The 18,456-nt window shown below is 35.9% G+C and overlaps 1 protein-coding gene and 1 pseudogene across 2 annotated transcripts; both read right to left on the bottom strand.

Annotated features, from left to right (window-relative positions):
- Positions 1–1,519: 1,519 nt before the first annotated feature.
- On the bottom strand, positions 1,520–6,498 carry LOC126700645 (MDIS1-interacting receptor like kinase 2-like; annotated as a pseudogene).
- A 3,300-nt stretch (positions 6,499–9,798) lies between these two features.
- LOC126699364 (NO-associated protein 1, chloroplastic/mitochondrial) lies at positions 9,799–17,761 on the bottom strand. 2 transcript variants are annotated; one of them, XM_050397118.1, is made up of 13 exons: positions 17,259–17,760; positions 16,272–16,457; positions 15,022–15,108; positions 14,846–14,925; positions 14,463–14,544; positions 13,651–13,671; positions 12,762–12,807; positions 12,004–12,122; positions 11,695–11,808; positions 11,507–11,614; positions 11,333–11,422; positions 10,298–10,407; positions 9,799–10,167 (listed from the first exon to the last, which is right to left on the bottom strand). In XM_050397118.1, exons 1-13 carry the CDS (start codon positions 17,634–17,636, stop codon positions 9,906–9,908), a joined length of 1,683 nt encoding a protein of 560 aa, XP_050253075.1. In that variant the 5' UTR covers positions 17,637–17,760; the 3' UTR covers positions 9,799–9,905. The 2 variants fall into 2 exon arrangements, with proteins under 2 accessions (XP_050253075.1, XP_050253076.1); XM_050397119.1 differs by lacking the exon at positions 14,463–14,544 and having other exon boundaries at positions 13,647–13,671; positions 17,259–17,761.
- Between the last annotated feature and the right edge of the window lie 695 nt (positions 17,762–18,456).

Here is an 18,456-nt window from a genome sequence, read left to right on the forward strand (position 1 = left end):
AATATAAAATATATATATATATATATATATGGATGTGGTATGATGCGATTTTGTGTGGTTTTCTTATCATAAAACCGCACTCCATACCCCACAATGTGATGCGATGCGATTATTTCATTTTGTGGGAGATTTTGGTTAGTTAGGGTGCGAACGTGCGATTTGAGTGGTTTGGTGAACACCCCTACATACAAATTGTCAAATTACCGATTATTCCAAAGAGAAAGGTTCTTTTAGATGAGCTAGATCCTGAGATTAGGCGTAACTTTGAGCGTAGGGGCTGATTACCTTTATCGGATATTTCTCATCCACCTCCGGCTACCTTGATCAGAGAGTTCTATTCAAACCTATCTGTCCACTCCTATGATGCCAACACTCTTGTAAGGAGTTGGGTACGGGGTGTAGGGTACACCATTACCCCTTCGGTAGTGGCTGATGCCCTTGGGGTGCCAGTGGTCCAACATCCTGTCTACTCTTATGATGAGTTTCCTCCCTTAGACGACATCATGTCTTATATCACTGGGTCTTCTATCCAGTGGGGTTCTGATCCTCAGATCACCACTACTGAGCTTACTGAGATTCATTATCTTTTCTTTAGGATTGCTTGTCATTCTTTTTGGCCTATCTCTCATCTGCACACCATTCCTTTGGAGCGTTGTGCATTTTTGTATGCCTTTGTTACTGATGCTCCTATTAGTTTTCCTCATCTTTTTATTCGTTCTTTGATTGAGGTTCATAAGAGTAGTTTTACTGCTCATGCTTTGTTCTTCCCCGTTTTTATTCACCGGATTCTTTTGCATCTAGGTTTAGTTGAGTTTCTCGCGTCTGAGCCTGTACACATAGTTGCTCCCATAGGTGTCACCTTTCTTAGGCAAAGGGCTGCTCATGTGAAATTACCGATTATCCCAAAAGTTTAAGTTATTGAGATATAAATTTAATCATTTAACCACTGACTTCTAACACAAATGAAGTGCACTTGGCTTTCATTTTCTGTTTATTCAAAATTATTAGGGTCAATTATGTTAAGTGTTGGCAAATTCAAAATCCTTTTTCAATTTAATTGAATTGTATTATTTTAACTAGTGTCTAAATGGTGTTCAAAGTTCTACATTGAAGGCTTTGGATGGAATGGGTTCTGGAGGTTTGTGTGTTGGCCGCGCTTGCTTAGCTTTGTGAGTTGTTCTGTTTCACCACGATTAGATTTCGAAAGTGTCTGTATGTGTCAATTTTGCGCTTTGACATTTACTAGAGAAAGTTTCCATGCCTTTAGAAATTGCATTCCTGTAAAACTCACGGGACTCCAATTCACAATGAATTTATTCAAAAGGTCCTCAACATTTTATGCACTGAAGGAAAATTAACAAATGACAATACATTCTCACATGACATATTATGTCTGCGTCACATATTTTTATTGGTTCTATTTATTGGTTCTATGTACATACAAGCATATATACCAAAGAAGACATGCACAGACGCCATGCACAAGTAAGGCAACGGTCGAGAGAGACTAAGATGATTTTTAGCTAGCAGCAGCCTGCATCTCCAACTGCCTACACATGCTACGCATGGTTGGGCGAGATTGAAGATTGGCATGCAAACATAAAAGTGCTAAATTTTGCATAAGAGCTAATTCATCGGCAATCTTTAGACTTCTGGGAGGTGAGAGACAATAATCTAACACAGCTTTAAGGGAGGCGCTTGTACTAGTTGAGAAATTTAGATAAGTAATGAGTTCGCCTGGATGCTTTCCCATTAGAACTTCAAGTACCAAAACACCAAAACTATAAACGTCACATTAATTTTTCAATCACTACCATTGTGTAAGCTAGCTCTACAAAAAATCAAACATGGTGTAAAAAAAAGGAGATTGTAGTTCTCCGTAATTATAAATTTTGTTCTTGGTAAATAAATAAATCTATAGCTAAATGGTTGTTTAATACCTATTAGAAATATGAGGCATCCCTCGCTTAAAATTTGCCCAAAAAAATGAGCCTTCACTGAGGATGTAACTTTAGTCACTCCATAAAGAGCAATGATAGTCGCATGTTCCTTATTACACACTCATAATATACACACTACCACACGATTGAAAATTGTTTTTTTAAAACATGATTTCACATCTTTAAAAATTGTGTTTTAAACGAGTTCAAATGTATAGGGAGTGTACAATGAGATTTTTTGTTCCATAAATATATAACAAACAATAAGATGCACGTATATAAACCAGAATGGACATAAATTAAAGTTCTAAAATAAGCATGTCAAATTCAAGAAAAAAACCATCGAGGAAAAGCCTTGAAGCTTACCTGGGGCAAGGTAACCGTAAGTGCCTATAATTGTGGTCCAACTAGATGAATCAGGCTTCAAGAACCTTGCAGTGCCAAAATCAGAGACACAGGCTTCAAGGTCTGAGCTCAACAAAATATTCTCGCTCAAGATGTCACGATGAATTATAGGTGGAACACAATCATGATGCATATAAGATAAAGCATAGGCTACACTTTTAACTACTCGTATCCTAGTTGACCAGTCTTGCTCTGTTCCTCCTTTGCTGCACAACCTATCTGCTAAGCTTCCTCTTTCCATGAACTCATAGACCAAAAATGAGTGCACTTCTTGGAAACAAAACCCCAAAAGCTTCACAATGTTCCGATGTCTTATTTCTATTAATGCTGCCACCTCACTGGTAAAACTTTTTATAATTTCACTCTCTGTGCCTTCAGCCATGGACCTCAGCTTCTACACTGCAAACACCTGAGCGCCTAGGATCTCCACTTTATAAACTTTTGCAGTTCCCCCCACCCCAATACAGTACTTGTCATCTAAGCTTTTTGAAGCTTCTACAATGTCTTTATACACAGTCTTCCCATCAAAGTACCATATCGTGAATGGATTTCTATTGTTTGACGTGCTTTCAACTTTCACCATATTTCTTGAGTGCTTCCTTTTGAGAAATAAAAAAATCCCAACAATCGTAATTTAGAGTGACAATGCACCAACAAAAGAAGCAACAAAGATAATGACAAGTTTGCTTTTCATATTTCTGCCAACCTTCTTTATAACTGAGGCATAGCAAGGTCGCAAACCTTGAATTTCGCCACATAGATCTTTGTTGTTACTGAAAGCCTCTGGTGTAGCTAACCGAAAGATTTTGCCCTTTGGAAGAGGACCCTCCAAATTGTTGTTTGACAGATTGATGCTTATCAAGCTCATCATGCTGCCTAGTGAAGTGGGGACTGAACCATTGTGGTTATTGTTGGAGAGATTCAAGTATTTCAAAATCTAAAAGGCTGCCAAGCTAGGGAGGTATCCCTCCCATCAGTGAATTGGAACTCAAATTGAGATCCTGTAAGGCTCGAAGATTACCAATTTGGTAGGGAATTGTCCCATTCAAGTAATTCTTGCTCAAAGATAAACTTTGCAGCTTCCAACAGTCCCCTATTTGATCTGGAATCGGCCCACCAAGCATGTTTATGGAAAGGTCAAGAGACTCCAAATTAGACAGTCTTTCAATTCTTGCTGATACCTCACCAGAAAGCTCGTTGTCTTTCAAGATTAGCTTTAATAATTTGGATAGCTCTCCAATTTCTGCTGGTATATCACCAGAAAATTGATTGGATGAAAGGTCAAGGTATCCCAGTTTGCTCAATTGACCAATCTCTTTTGGGATTTTACCACTTATCATATTCCCAGCAAGTTTCAGCTCTGTCAAGTTTTGGCATTCTCCCTAGTTTGGTGAGAGTTTACCTCGCAACCTGTTGTAACTCAAATCAATATAAGTCAGATTTGGGTACACTCCATAATCCTGGTCTATATATCTTGTTAGTTGGTTATGTTTAAGCCGAACCCTATACAAGGTTCGGCAGTTTTTAAGACTAATTGGGATAGGACCAATGAAATTGTTGAAGGCTGCACTAAAGTTGACAAGCTTTCCACCTTGACACACTTGTTGGGGTAACTAGCCAGTGAAGTTGTTAAAAGCCAGTTGTATATTAACTAACGAAGAAAAGCTTCCTATTTCTTCTAGTACAGAACCAGACAACCGGTTAATCAACAGGTACAAATCTATTAGTTTTAAAGTCCCAAAACTAACGGGGATTTTTCCTGAAAGCTCATTTAGGCTAAGGGAAAGTGTGGTTAAGTGACTCAAATTACCTATGGATGGAGGGATTGGACCACAAAAGTAATTCCCTTCATGGGCCAGAAGTAGAACCAGGTATTTCAAAATTCCTATTTCTTCAGGAATTCTACCACCAAGCTTAGCATCTTGGAGGACAACTTTTGAGACTAAGGAAGCCTATTTTGGACAGACTGGATCCATCAGGGAATAAGCGTCGGTCTACTTCTCCTGTTATATTGTTTTTAGAAAGATCAAGCTCATAAACCTGAGTGAGATTAGCAAGAGAAAGAGGTAATGAGCCATTGAGGGAATTTGTGGAAAGGTCAAGATATTGGAGTTTGGAAAGTGTGCCAATGTTTGTTGGTATGGTGCCTGTGAGTTGTTCGCACTGAAATCAAGGGAAAGAAGGTTTGGAAAGGAAGAGAAATCTAAGTTTTGGGGGTTACCTCTCAGTCCTGCGTATGCAAGGTTTATTTCAGTTACGCTTCCTCGTTGCATGCTATTCCACGCCATTTGCAGGGACTTGAAGTAGAGGAATTTATGTGTGCTGCCCATGACTTCAGAATCGGTTGGTGTGGGAGGCTTTTTTTCCATTTGAGTAGAGCCTCAGCTTCTGTCTTTGATCTTGGATTGGCCTTGCAGGAGGATAGCAAAACAAAGAGTGCAAGTGAAACATGCATTGATAGCTTTCCTTGGCAAGCCATTTACTTAGACCTGTTTTTCTGCTGTTTCGATTGCTAAGGATAAGGCTGGTTTCCTTCCTTCAAAAGTTCAAATCAACTTCAATTAAATAACGCTACTCACTGTCACATTCACATGCACATGGATCAGGTAAGTATTTCCTAAATGACCCTTAACTATCTTATGCAGTTCCAATACTAAGCGATTTCTTGTCATTTCACTTAACAATAAGATTAGTGGATCAAAAATATTTATAAGGTTTTTTATTATTGTTGAAATGATATATATGTTGTGATTGATATATATATATATATATAATATAAGTAGTGTTAGTGGTGAGAACATGTAAAAGTAAAGTTGCACAAATCACAACTTACTACACCGTAAGAGTTAGAATCTTTTATAAATAAATGAATAAATAAATAAACAAATAAATAAATATATATATATATATATATATATATATATATAGAGAGAGAGAGAGAGAGAGAGAGAGTATTATTAAGGTTTTGATAGATATAGTTCAAGTGATCTTTCCACATGGAAAAATGAGAAGACTAGGAATATGATATTTTCCCTAATAAAAGACCTTTTTTTTACTCAGAAACAGTTTGCCTTTCATTTTCTTAACTTATTCATAGTGTTCTCTTTGCGTGCGTTTGTGAGGGGGGGGGGGGGGGGGGGGGGGGGGGGGTTTCAAGTTCTCGGTGAAGAACGCATAAAAAAACCAATTAGCTGAAGTCATAGTTAGAAATAGTTAAAGATGTCCAATCCTCTTCTCTAAACTGTTAGGTAAACTTTTTGCTTGACTATTTTCAATGGAGTCATTTCCTTCTTCTTCTTTTTTTCCTGGAATGGCATTGATTGCTCTGAACTTCCGTTGCAAGGTAATTGTAAGTCTTCCTCCACAAAGAAACAAAAGGGTTTTTTTCTTTTCTTATAATAAACCAATGTAGTATTTCCAAATTCCAACAATATTGCTCTTGAAGACTTGAACTAACTTTTTTTTTTGTTTTGCTAAACAGACTTGAACTAACTTGGTTAATTTATTACTATTACCTTTTCTTGTTCTAGATTCCTTTATTTATTTATACTCACCCAAAATGGACCGAATTGAACATGGACTGAAATGGACCAAACTAGAGCTTTGTATCTTCAACATCAAAAATTTTGAGACTAAGGAGACCTGTTTTGGACAGACTGGTTCCATAGGGGAATAATTTATAAACGCCAGTCTAGTTCTCCTGTAATATTGTTTAGGGAAACATCATGCTCATAAACCTGAGTGAGATTTGCAAGAGAAAGAGGTAATGAGCCACTGAGGGAATTTCTGGAAAGGTCAAGATATTGGAGTTTGGATAGTGCACCAATGTTTGTTGGTATGGTACCTGTGAGGTTGTTCACTTGGAGATCAAGGCGAAGAAGGTTTGGAAAGGAAGAGAAATCCAAAGGTTTATTTCAGTAATTCTTCCTTCACTGTTGCATGCTATTCCACGCCATTTGCATGGACTTGAAGCAGAGGAATTGGTGTGTGCTACCAATGACTTCAGAATTGGTTGGTCTGGAAGGCTTTCTTTCCATTTGAGTAGAGCCTCAATTTCTGTGTTTGATATTGGATTAATCTTGCAGGAGGAAAGCAAAACAAACCAGCATGCAACTAAGAGTGCAAGTGAAACATGGTGGTCAAAGTTCTACATCGTAGTGCACTTGGTTTGGGTGCTTGGGTGTTGTTGGGGAATTTGGGTTGGTGGATTTGGGTGACCTGAGTTTGCCCCTGGGGGTTTGGATGGTAATGGGTTCTGGAGGTTTGTGTGTTGGCCGTGCCTGCTTAGCTTTGTGTGTTCTGTTCCACCATGTTTAGATTTGGAAAGTGTCATGTGTCAATTTTGTGCTTTAACATTTACTTGAGAAAATTTCCATGCCTTTAGAAATTGCAATCCATCATTGCACACCCTTGATATAACGGTCACTCCATAAGTACGTACGTAGTTCTTATGGGGTACGGGATAAAGGCCGAGGTTTAAGTCTCTAGAAATAAGTTTCATACACATATACACTTAAATTAGGCTAAAGTAGAATTTCTATCTTATGTCAATAAAAAAAATAAAAATAAAAAAGCATTCTAGTCAAACTCCACATGACTCCAATTCACAATGAATTTATTGAAAAGGTCCGGTCAACATTTTATGCACTAAAGGAAAATTAAAAAGTAACAATACATTCTCACATGACACATTATGTCTGCATCACATATTTTTATTGGTTCCATGTACATACATGCACAAATGCCATGTGCAAGTAAGGCAATGGTCGAGAGAGATTAAGATGATTTTTAGCTAGAAGCAGCCTGCATCTCCAGCTGCCTACACACGCTACGCATTGTTGGGCGAGATTGAGGATTGGCACGTAAACATAAAAGTGATAAGTTTTGCATAAGAGCTAATTCATTGGCAATCTTTAGACTTCTGGGAGGTGAGAGACGATCATCTAACATATCTTTGAGGGGGGTGCTTGTACTAGTTGAGGAATTTAGATTAGCAATGAGTTCACCTTGATGATTTCCCATAAGAACTTCAAGTACCAAAACACCAAAACTATAAACGTCACATTTTTCAGTCACTACCATTGTGTAGGTAAGTTCTGCAAAAAATCAAACGTGGTATACAACAAACAGAAGTTGTAGTTCTCAGTAATTTTAAATTTAGTTAAGTAAAAAAGAAAAATAGATGAATGAATTAATATATAGCCATATAATTGTTTAGTATAGAATAAAAAAAATTGGGACATTCCCCACTTAAAATTAGCCCCAAAAAAGTGGCTTTAATAATTTCATTCGTGTGTGTGTGTGTGTGTGTGTGTGTGTGTGTGTGTGGGGGGGGGGGGGGGGGAGCTACATGCTTGAGTGGGGGCCATACCCCCCCTCCCCTCAAAAATTTTAAAAACATTTATATACTATATATAAATATTAAACATTTTAATAATTAGCCTATAAAAAAGAACTTGACCCTCCTAAATATTTGAGTTAATCCAATAATGCTTTGAAAAAAAATTGTTCATTTAGTCTAGTTGTTATAGAGAACTAGTAAATTATCCGTGTGATGTACGGATAATGTTGTAATATTTTATGTAAGATGATTTTGGAGAATGTTGTATATATATTACAACATAATTGTTATAGAACTTTATTAGTAATGAATTCATCATAAAAAGCAAGAATTATAAATTGTACACATATATCTACTATAATTCTTCAATTGAAGTAATAAGAAATATAAATATATATAAATAAATAAAAAATTTAAGGAATATTATAGAATAAAAGTTGATATAGAATGAGTCTTTCTCTTTCTCCTTAATTCTAAAACAAAATTCACATCACAAACACCCACAGTCAATCACATCATTTGCAAAACCCACAAATCTATAACAATTGACCTTAACATCAAAATCGTAATTGTCGTTGTCACTCAATATAAGATGCAAGTCCCCCTTCCTCGGTTGTAGCTAGCTCATACGAGTCAGGATTAGATGACACACAATGTTAGAGTTAGGTAGGTGTCGTTGAAAGATTGAAGGTAAATGATATCATTTTTGTCTATGTGTATTTGACATGGGATGGCAAGAAGGACTTCCCGCGAAATACCCGCGAAACATTCTGTTTTACTATTTTGTCATATCTAATACACCATGTTTCTACCCACACTATATATACCCACATTACCCACATATTGATGGGGGTGTTTTTCAAAAAGAAAACCCTAACCACAACCCTTGAGAGTAAGAGATTGTCATACCCACAATCCTCTACACAATCCATTGTGGTTTTCCTCAACTCCTACCTCTCCATATCCAAATCCTTAAGAGGTTGATAGCCCAAACACTTACCACACACATTTTGAGTGTAAAGTAAGGTTTTGGTGCTGCTGGAAAGTATTGGAAGAAACCATTTGTTTAGTGAATGCAATCGGGCTGAATTGCGTGATCCGGAGAGCTAAAGAAGACAAGGCTTCGTCAAGTTAGTTGGTAGCAGGAGCTTGAAGGGCTCAAGTATATGGGATAGACTAGACTTGGAGGGTCTTTTGTTATTCGTGTACTCCAACTCATTCTCTAGTAAATCAATTTATCGCTTGAAAGGCAGCGGAGAGGTTTTTCGCAGAGTTCTTCGGTTTCCTCTTCGATAACACATCGGAGTGTTATCATGTGTTTGCATTCTTCTTCCCTACTCTTTTAGCTTTCATTTTACTGTTGACATTTGATAAATATGGCTTAGAGTAGTTATATTGTTTGTTTGTTCGCATTTACTCTATTCTGCACTTAGTTTAAGTTAGAATAAAATCAACCAAGCTGTAATTTTAATTTGGGGGTCTAAACAGCTTTTGTGTTTTCACACAAATTTGAGCTTTCATATATATATATATATTAAAAAAGATGGAAAGAATATGATAACATGGCTATTGATGTGACTCAACAAAAGTTTAGCAATAATAAATATTAAGTTTCAACTTTTAGATATTATATATATTTCCTTGACTATATATATATATATATATATTATCTTGTGCATTTCTTAACTTGTGCTGTTTTGGATGCGATTTTTTGCTGATTGTTTATTGTATATTTGCTAAAAGTGAGTTAAATTATAGTTGTACCTAGACAAAAGCTAAAAAAAAACACTAAAAGAAAAAACCCGATGGCAAACAGACTATATTCTCAAGCAGCACTGCCTTGGCATTTTAATTGAAAATTAACTCTTCAAAAACAAAATGGGGAATGATCTTTAAGATGTATTATGTTTGGATCAAAGATACTGCACTGACCATATTGATTAGACTGCCCAAGATGACACCACTTTTCTGGATTGGGTTGGACTTTCTGCTTTTTGTATTCGTTAACTTGATGTAGAATCTAAACTACTGCTAATCTTTTACTTAAAATGCTTTTGTTCAATCTCTACAGCCTTTTCAGCTGCTGTATCAAAATTTTGAAAAGTGCAGCTCTTGGAACAACCTTTCAAACCCACATTATATATTGAGAAAAACACTTACAACATCCTTTAACAGTATGCAAATTGATTACATACAAATACCTCATTAAATCACAAGCATCAAAAGAACCACTTTGGTCTCACTTCTTCTTCCTTATCTGTCAACTCCCTATATTGGTACCATTCTGCTCCCACCATGCCTACAGGTAGTGGAGGCCTAACAAAAACCTCTACCGGCTTGGGAACATGGACAGTTAAATGCAGTTCTCCAGCTTTGTCCTTTAAATTTAAATCTGAATCTGAATCAGATTGTCTAATTGATCTGCTGACTGGTTCAATAGAAATCCATCCTAGACCAGATATAGCCACATCACATGCAGGCCTGTCCAAAAGCTCATCAGGGAATGTATATATATACACGTAAAAGCTTTTTAAGATAACAACCAGAACTAAATACAAATGCAAACAAATGGCTCTAGCAACATAAATGCACTATGAAAATTCAACTAAACCTTTCCACATCTTCATATGGAATACGCAACTGACGCTCAGTTTCCAATCCTCTCCAGTCATCTGCTCTTTCTTTTCCAGTTGGAGGCGTTAACAGAACCCCAAGTTCTTTCTACAAAAAAAGGTAAAGGCCACCTTATTCATACTGAATAGAGATACAAGGAAAAAAAAACATCCCACAAAGCACAAATAAGAAGAAAACCAATGAACATGTAGGAAGGTGAGAGAAACAAAGAAAGAAAAAGAGATTTCTTCTAACTTTTAGAATCATGCTAGAAATATAGATTCATGAACTCCACTTCAGACGAGATATAAATTTATTGCTGGTGTATAAATCACGCATGACTGTTTAGGCTTCAATATGAGATTTGCTAATGCAGATTTATTTTTAATGACAAAAAATTCTTGTACAATTCAAGTAACAAAAACAGTCTGCTGATACACACATCTCTTGCTCTGCTATAAGAGTAAGTGTTCAAAATTATTATGCAGCTGCTTTATCAACAATCAGAAATAGGAAATATTGGAAAACATGACATGAAATAAGCTATACATTTGATAAACAAACTACAATTTTTTACTTTCTTCTCCCACCTCCCCTTAGGGCCAAAACTTACTTTTAAAAATAAAACATTTTTTTAGTGAGTCATTTTGCAAGAAAAAGAAACAATTCACAAATACAACAATGAAACTATAACTAATTCCAGTGATCTGGCCAAACACAAGCACCAGCAAGTATTTGGTACTTTTTTGTTTTGTTAGTTATATGAAAACAAACAATTGAATGGCTGCCTTGAGTAGCCATTCCTTTACCTGCTTAGAGGAATTTCTAGATTTATGTACTTTTCGCTAGCACTACAGATTTTTCCGATACACAGCCTGTGTACAGGGGATTCTGTTTTTGCTCTTTTGATGCAATGAGATTTCTTATTTTTTCCGATCAAAAAATAAACAATAAAACAATTGACACCCAGATTATTGCCACTAAAGAAACTTGGACCAAATGCAAGCACAATAAAAACTAGCTTGTTCATTACCTGGTAAAATTCATCTGCTTCATCTGTGGGTACCATATGAATCCGCAAAGCCTTTGGCCCATAGAATGTCAAGCATGTTTCTGGGAGAACCTGAAAAAAAAAAAAAAAATGAACCAAGAAAATTGTAGAACATCAAGTTTGACAACTTAAAATACATGAAAGTGCAAGCCAAACCTTCAAAATATCAATTCTCACAAGGCCTCCCCAGAATATTGAAAACCCATTTAAGTCACTGGATTGAACTTCGCTTGCTGTCCCATTATCAGAGGCTACCCGAGAATTCTATCATAGTAGAACAAAAAACTAAATTAATGAGGGATAAATGATTGTGCAGTATTCAAGGAAATACAGAGAAAACATACAGGAAAAGAGTGACCCCTAAGCCGGCTTTGGGGAGCAAGGACAGGTAGATCTTCTGAATGAACCACTGCAGCTTGCCTATGGTGGAGATGTACTCCAGGTGTGTCAAATAATTTCTGCACAAGCCAAAAAATACCATTCGTAAAATATGAAATTTTTTAAAAATTCAATATTTTCACAAACTAGATTCTCTGTTAATACCAAAGAAATAAAACTGCTTAGATAAGTAAACACAATTACGTATTGAATCATAATACAAATGCTAACAGCACACAGAGCATACAGATAGACATTTAATATAAATGGCTTACCCCTCCTCCTAGGAAAGCATTAATTTGAATTGGACCTAAGGTGGTTCCAGGAACAGCAGATTGTATGGGTTTGTACTTCTGCGCTGCTGCAGCAACTGGATCCTTTTGTCCTATCATTTCTGAATCAGAATATAAAAGAGTTCAACAAAGAGGAAGAACTATTGTATTTAGAGAGTAAAAAGCTTATTCCATAACATTAGCCAAGAGAAGAATGCAAAAAGAAATGGGATTCCAAAATGATTACTAGTCACTACCTAGCCCATAACAAAACACGGAAATCAGGTGTGCATATACAGTTCCATCAGTGGAGCAGCTACCATTTTTGTTAATAGGTATATAAGGGCAAACATAACATTTTTTTTTTCAAGAGGTCGGGCCTTGGTGCAATGGCAAGTGCCTTTTACCAAAAGCAACAGGTTGTACTTTTGAGTCTGAGAATCAGACTCTCCAGGAAAATTGGGGGTAAGGCTACCTACCTAGTAATGATATCTCTACTTATCCCTACCTGTTTGTTCTAATTTATCAGCTTTGCAACCACAAAATTCACACTTTTGCATTTACAACACCAGCTTTATATATTACAATTCTCACTAGTTTCAGCAGCATTCCTTGGTAAATCAGAACTCAGAAGAGTGACAAATTGGGTAAGTGCTGTTAGTTAACACTTCCAATTAAGAAACTTGAGTTCATTTGAATTTTTTATAAACCCATGATATATGATGTTAATGAAAATACATATAAATTTTAAATTCACATACTGAGTAAAGCATTGATGAATGCAGATTTCCCAACATTAGCTGAGCCCTGTAAAATTGGTAAATAAACAACCATAAGCGCAAAATCAATTATCTCAACCAGTAAAATGTTAATTTTGACTAATTACAGAACTACTGATGAGAGCTCTTAAAAGCCAAAAAACTAAGGACCAACAAATAAAAAGCAAAAAGAAGACGCCACTAAATTTTGGCCTCCAGTTAAAAAGTAAAAACCAAAGGATGGGCTGGAAAAGAGTTACCTTTAACAATGCCACAAGATGTACAAATAAACATTACCTTATTAAGAAAAGAAGATCCCTAATATATATATATATATATATATATATATATATCTGTAAATCTAGATATCATGCCAGCCACTATTTCCAGGTATCAAGTATGACTTTCTTTTTTTTTTTTGTTTGGAAAAGTAAATAATTATTAAATTCAAGTATGGATATTTTTTAATTGGTATGTTACACATTAATTCAACAGGTTGTAAAACCAAATCTAAACCTCCAGCTCCACCCCATACTTATTGGGGAGGAGGTCCAAATCGAGCTATAGTAAATCAGTAGAAGAATATATAAAATTCATTTTTGATTAGCTGACTTGCTACTAGTTACTAGCTTCTCAGCCTCTCATTTTGTCCTAAATTTATAAATAATTCATAGAAAAACTAACGAACCTAACTTACAACCGAATCAATGGTGAAACAATGCTGAGATGAGATAAAAATTAGAAAATATATTTTCCATTTTCAAAGATATTCATCTTTATGAGCAGAATTCAATCAAAAGGACCAATGTCCTGATAGTTCAGTAAGAACAGTTCACTTTTTGGTCCTACTCTGTGCATCAATGGGGAGCTTCAAATTCGGAAACTTACTAACCAGAATGTAAACATCCCGCCCCTGCAACAAAAAATCAACCCAAGAAATTAAGTTGAGAGAAAAAAAAGGAACTAATAGATATCTAAAAATTGCTACAAGCAGCTGTTGAGTATAAGCCATATTCATACTGATGAAAATGACATGTTATATCCTGAGCAAGGAATTAATTTCATAAAGACAACATATGAGATATCAAAAAAAATTAAAATTAAAAAGGGTTTCTACAATAGTTCAATTTATTATATGTATACAACATTGACTTCTGTGTGTCTGGTTCACTAAACTATAAGCCATACCCATACTCCAATGACCCCATTTTAAACTGTAAGCCATAGGTTTGAGTATTTTTCTGTGCTATCACTTGCTTAATTATTCTCCCAATGGATGGGGAGTATTAAGGGTATTTCACTGTGAGATTTGCAGCTGTTTGAACCTAAATAATGGCATTGCATAGTGTAAGGGAGAGGACATCCAGGAAAGTCCATCTCCTTCATGTCTTTTCATTTTGACAATATGTGTAGAAAATAGATTTTCACTCACAGGAGGGGAATTTTTCTACCTCATCTCTTGAGGATTTCCTCCATCTTGTTTCATAAAGACACAGATTCAATAGTCTACATCCTCTAATTAAGGCACTAGATAAACCATACATCTGGAGACACATCTAAGTCAGATGCTCATACCCAAGTCCCAAGAAAAAGAGCCTCCCACCCATAATGGAGATCAGTATACCATTTATTTCCAGCAACAACCACTTTCTTTCATTCAGTTATATCAGTAGCTTTAGGAAGGGAGTTGATTGAGTGAAAAACCTTTTTTTCCTTTTGAATTTCTGATGCGACTCCCACTATTCCAACTAAAGACTTTGAACTTGTCAGATGGACACTTAGAACACTGCAAAAATAAGCCAACTTATAAGTATGCAACTCCAAGCATGCTGCATATATTTTTGTGGTCATAAAAAAATTATTAAAAAAATAAAAACTGTACAAGAACCTTGAACTTTATTCAATCAGTCCTAATCCTAGCTGTGAGACTTGGGCTACATGAATCTTTATGAGGACTTCTTGTGAACTTAACTAATTAAGTAACAATGTAGCATAAAGATGAAAAAATAAAAAAGGTTTGCAGAGAGAATCAATGTTGTTTGGGGGGTGGGGGGAAAAGAAAAGAAAATAGAAGAGACCAAACTTACTTAAGCTTCTTCTTTGTAGTGGCCTCTACTACCCAATCACCAACACAATTAAAATCAGTCCCTTTTGGTAGGAGATCAACCTAAAAGTGAAAAGTATGATTGTTATCTAAATCAGTTTATAGTAAAATCCATGCATCAATATGACAATATTCAATACCAATGTGCAGATTATTTACCTTTGTTACAACTAATATTATTGGATTCGCACCAGCCAGATCACGCACTCGAGCCAAAAAGCTGCCATTGAAGTCAACAATATCAACCTAAAAGTGATTAACAAAAAGAATTAGAGAAATCTTCCTATTATCTGTTTAACGAATTTATGTCATATGAGATCACCAAAACAAACTGTATATATAATCATTGCAGAAAATTGTGATCTATTGTTATTTGATGGTGGATAGTATTCACATCTTTGAGTCATTTGTATTGTACAAGACAAGCTTTCTGATAAATTTTCCTTTTTATGAATCAGTAAAATATGAAACTATGACCCCTTCCTACCCCAGTCCAACCACTTTATCACCTGAGCCAATGTCTCTAGGCTATCTTTTTGTCAGAGGGTTACACCCTTTGTCCAATATATGATTTACTATGATGTAAGATCTACTTGTTATCTGAAGTTGAAAATTTTACACTACAAGTGAGACATGAAAGGTTTCTTTGCCATTCTCAGGTAAACAGACAATATTAATGTCATTGACACAAAATGAAATATATTCACTTTTAGGAACAATATATCAGAAAGGCAAAAGAAAGAAGATATTCTCATGGGTCCACATACATGCTGAGGTGCCTCAATTGCTAAAGGAGTGCCTAGGTAGTATTAAGCTTGACGTTCACTTAGCAAATTAGCATTCTGTGTGCGCACCAAATTTCATCTCAAAGTGATTGATTGAAGTTCTCAGGTGATGAGAACAATAACAATTAACAAATAAGGGAATGGAGCCTTCCAGTTACATGTGCCGTCAACACATAGAACCCTCCCCACCCCCCACTCCCCCCCCCCCCCCCCCCTCTCACTTTCTTGTTCTATCTTTAACACACACAAACTAACAATCTTGAATTAATATAATTTACATAGGTGATCATTATGACAACAATATTCTCCATAAAAATAAAACCGCTGCCAACCTACAAAGGAAAACACAAAATAAAAGGAAAAGGTTTTAAGAAAATTATTTTTGCTTCTACTAAAGCAAATGCCTATATTCATTAAAAACTTGCAAGCCTAGGAAAATTAGCATTCACGTAATAAGCCAGCTAACCACAAACCAGCAGTTTAATGACAGGAATTCAAATTCTTCCACAGATAAAGCAATACCAAAACTAGGGCACCACTATATATATATTAATCATATTCTAGGGGTTTCAAGATAATCCATTAACTTCAAATCAAAATGAAAGTCAGATAGCCCGCACTAACCAGTTTAACAATCAAGGCCTTCTCATAGCGTAAGTGAGACAGCTTCTCCCTAAGCTGCTCAGCTGTCACAAACTGCTTCCCACCAGAATAACCTCCATTTCCACCAACTGCAGTTATCATATGCCCATGAGACAATAGCCGACACCGTCCACATAGAATAGTTCTAAGCTGGTGGTGCTTCTTCTTCTGCACAATCACATACATTCTGTAAGAACTATCTTATAACTCTCAACTCCAAATATTCAAAAACCAATTAACGCAATTTGATAAACTCAATTTACCAAAAATGACGGGTGCAGAAATAATGCCCAGTAAACAAATCATTCTTTGAGACAGTAATTCATAACCAATCGTCAAAGTTAATTTCTAGTCTTTCTAAGCAAAAAGAAAAGCAAAATTTGAGCTTAACAATAACAGCAACAAAAGGAAATTTTGCTTGAAAAATCAATGAAGGGGCTTATAATATTGCTTCAAGGTTCAAACTTTGATATACCCCCGCCAAAGCAAAGGGCATTTAAAATTCAATATGCAATTTTTTTTTTTTTTAAATAATTCCATAGTTACAATGGGGGAGGAGGATTTGAACCTTGGATGTCTTGGAACACCAAGAGGTGCCAACAAGTTGAGCTCTTTGGCTAAATTAAATTTGCAATTTGCCCATTACCATATTATCCCAAAATCACTTACTTTTCATTCTCATTCAAGCTATTATATAAATATTCCCTCTTAAAAAGCAACACTTTCAAAGAACTAAATCAAAAGTACTATGCAAAAATTCAGACCACATAACCCACTTACTGGGCAATTCATATACTTTTGTTTGAAAAGTAATAAAAGGACTTATTACAATTCAACATTGTTTCAAACTTTGACATGCCCACCACAGAAAAAGCTTTCAATTTCAATTTTTTTCAACTACCCATTACAGTATAATCACATAAACACTTACTCAAGCTCTTAAAAAGCACTGACAAAAACAATTCGTACCAATTCATAGGTCTCCGGGTCCACGTAACCCGGAGAATCCGAATCCGCAGTCTGCAACGGAGCCCCACACCCGTAACAAGTAGCCACCGCCATTGAAACCTTCAAGACCTTCTCTTTCTTCATCATCTTCTTCTTCTTCTTGGTCTCAGTTTTCTTTTCGGTCATGGCTTCAAGGGACAACTGGTGCTCAAGGAATTTCTGGCCTCGGGTCGGGGCGGCAGCCCCGGTTCCGTCGGGTCCGGATACGGACTCTGAGGAATGTGTCTCTGAGACTGAGGCTTTGCAGAGTACGAGAGTGGGTTTTGTGTAAATTTTTGGAAATTTGGGGGCAGAGATTTTGAGATGGTGAGGAAGAAAGAGTGGTGAGAGGGATGCCATGGATGATGACCGTTAATGAGGAGAGGTTTATCGGTTGGAAGGGTTTAAGGCTTTATAAAGCTCGTGGTGTTCGTTGTGCAAGATGATAGACACTTCAGTTCAAAGCGAGCCAGATAAGTCATGAGTTTAGTGTGTACTAGATAAAATAAAACGGTCTTGTTATTGTTTTACGTAAAGTTACACAATTTCATATCCTCCCTGTATTTGGATACCGCTTATTTTCTTGAAATTGAAAATTTATTACTGAAAGTACTATAGATATAGGTAAAAGTTAGTTAAAATAATACAGTGGAGCCTATGAATAGTATCAAAAAGTGCAGTAGGACTTATAATTTTAATTTTTCATCTCAATCCAAACGCACACTTAAGCTAAAATACGATTTGTGGGTTCCAATTAGTTCAACTAGAAAAGTCTTTGATGATTGTATAAGAGATCTGGAGTTCAATCCCCGCCTGCATCAAAAACTGATTGGTGTCTTGGTCTGATGATAAAGAGCTATCATTAGGAGCGGATACCATAGGTTGAAATTCTCTCAAAAAAGAAGAAGCTAAAATACGATTTAGATGGTCATAGATTAGGTATGAGTCGGGTATGCCCAAATCTACCTCGATAATTTTATTCATGAATACCTAATTCTCTTATCCAATTAGTCAAGTTTCTATCATTACTTTTTGTAATGTTGGGACTTGAAATTTTTTTTTTTAAAATGCTAATTTGGGGTCTATTTGGAAACTGTTATTTTGCTAAAATTAAAAACTTTTTGCTGAAAGTACTGTAGATAAAGGTAAAAGTTAATTGAAATAGTACAATAAGATCCAT

The sequence above is a fragment of the Quercus robur genome, chromosome 9 (genome assembly GCF_932294415.1).
Source record: "Quercus robur chromosome 9, dhQueRobu3.1, whole genome shotgun sequence".
Classification (NCBI taxonomy): domain Eukaryota; kingdom Viridiplantae; phylum Streptophyta; class Magnoliopsida; order Fagales; family Fagaceae; genus Quercus; species Quercus robur.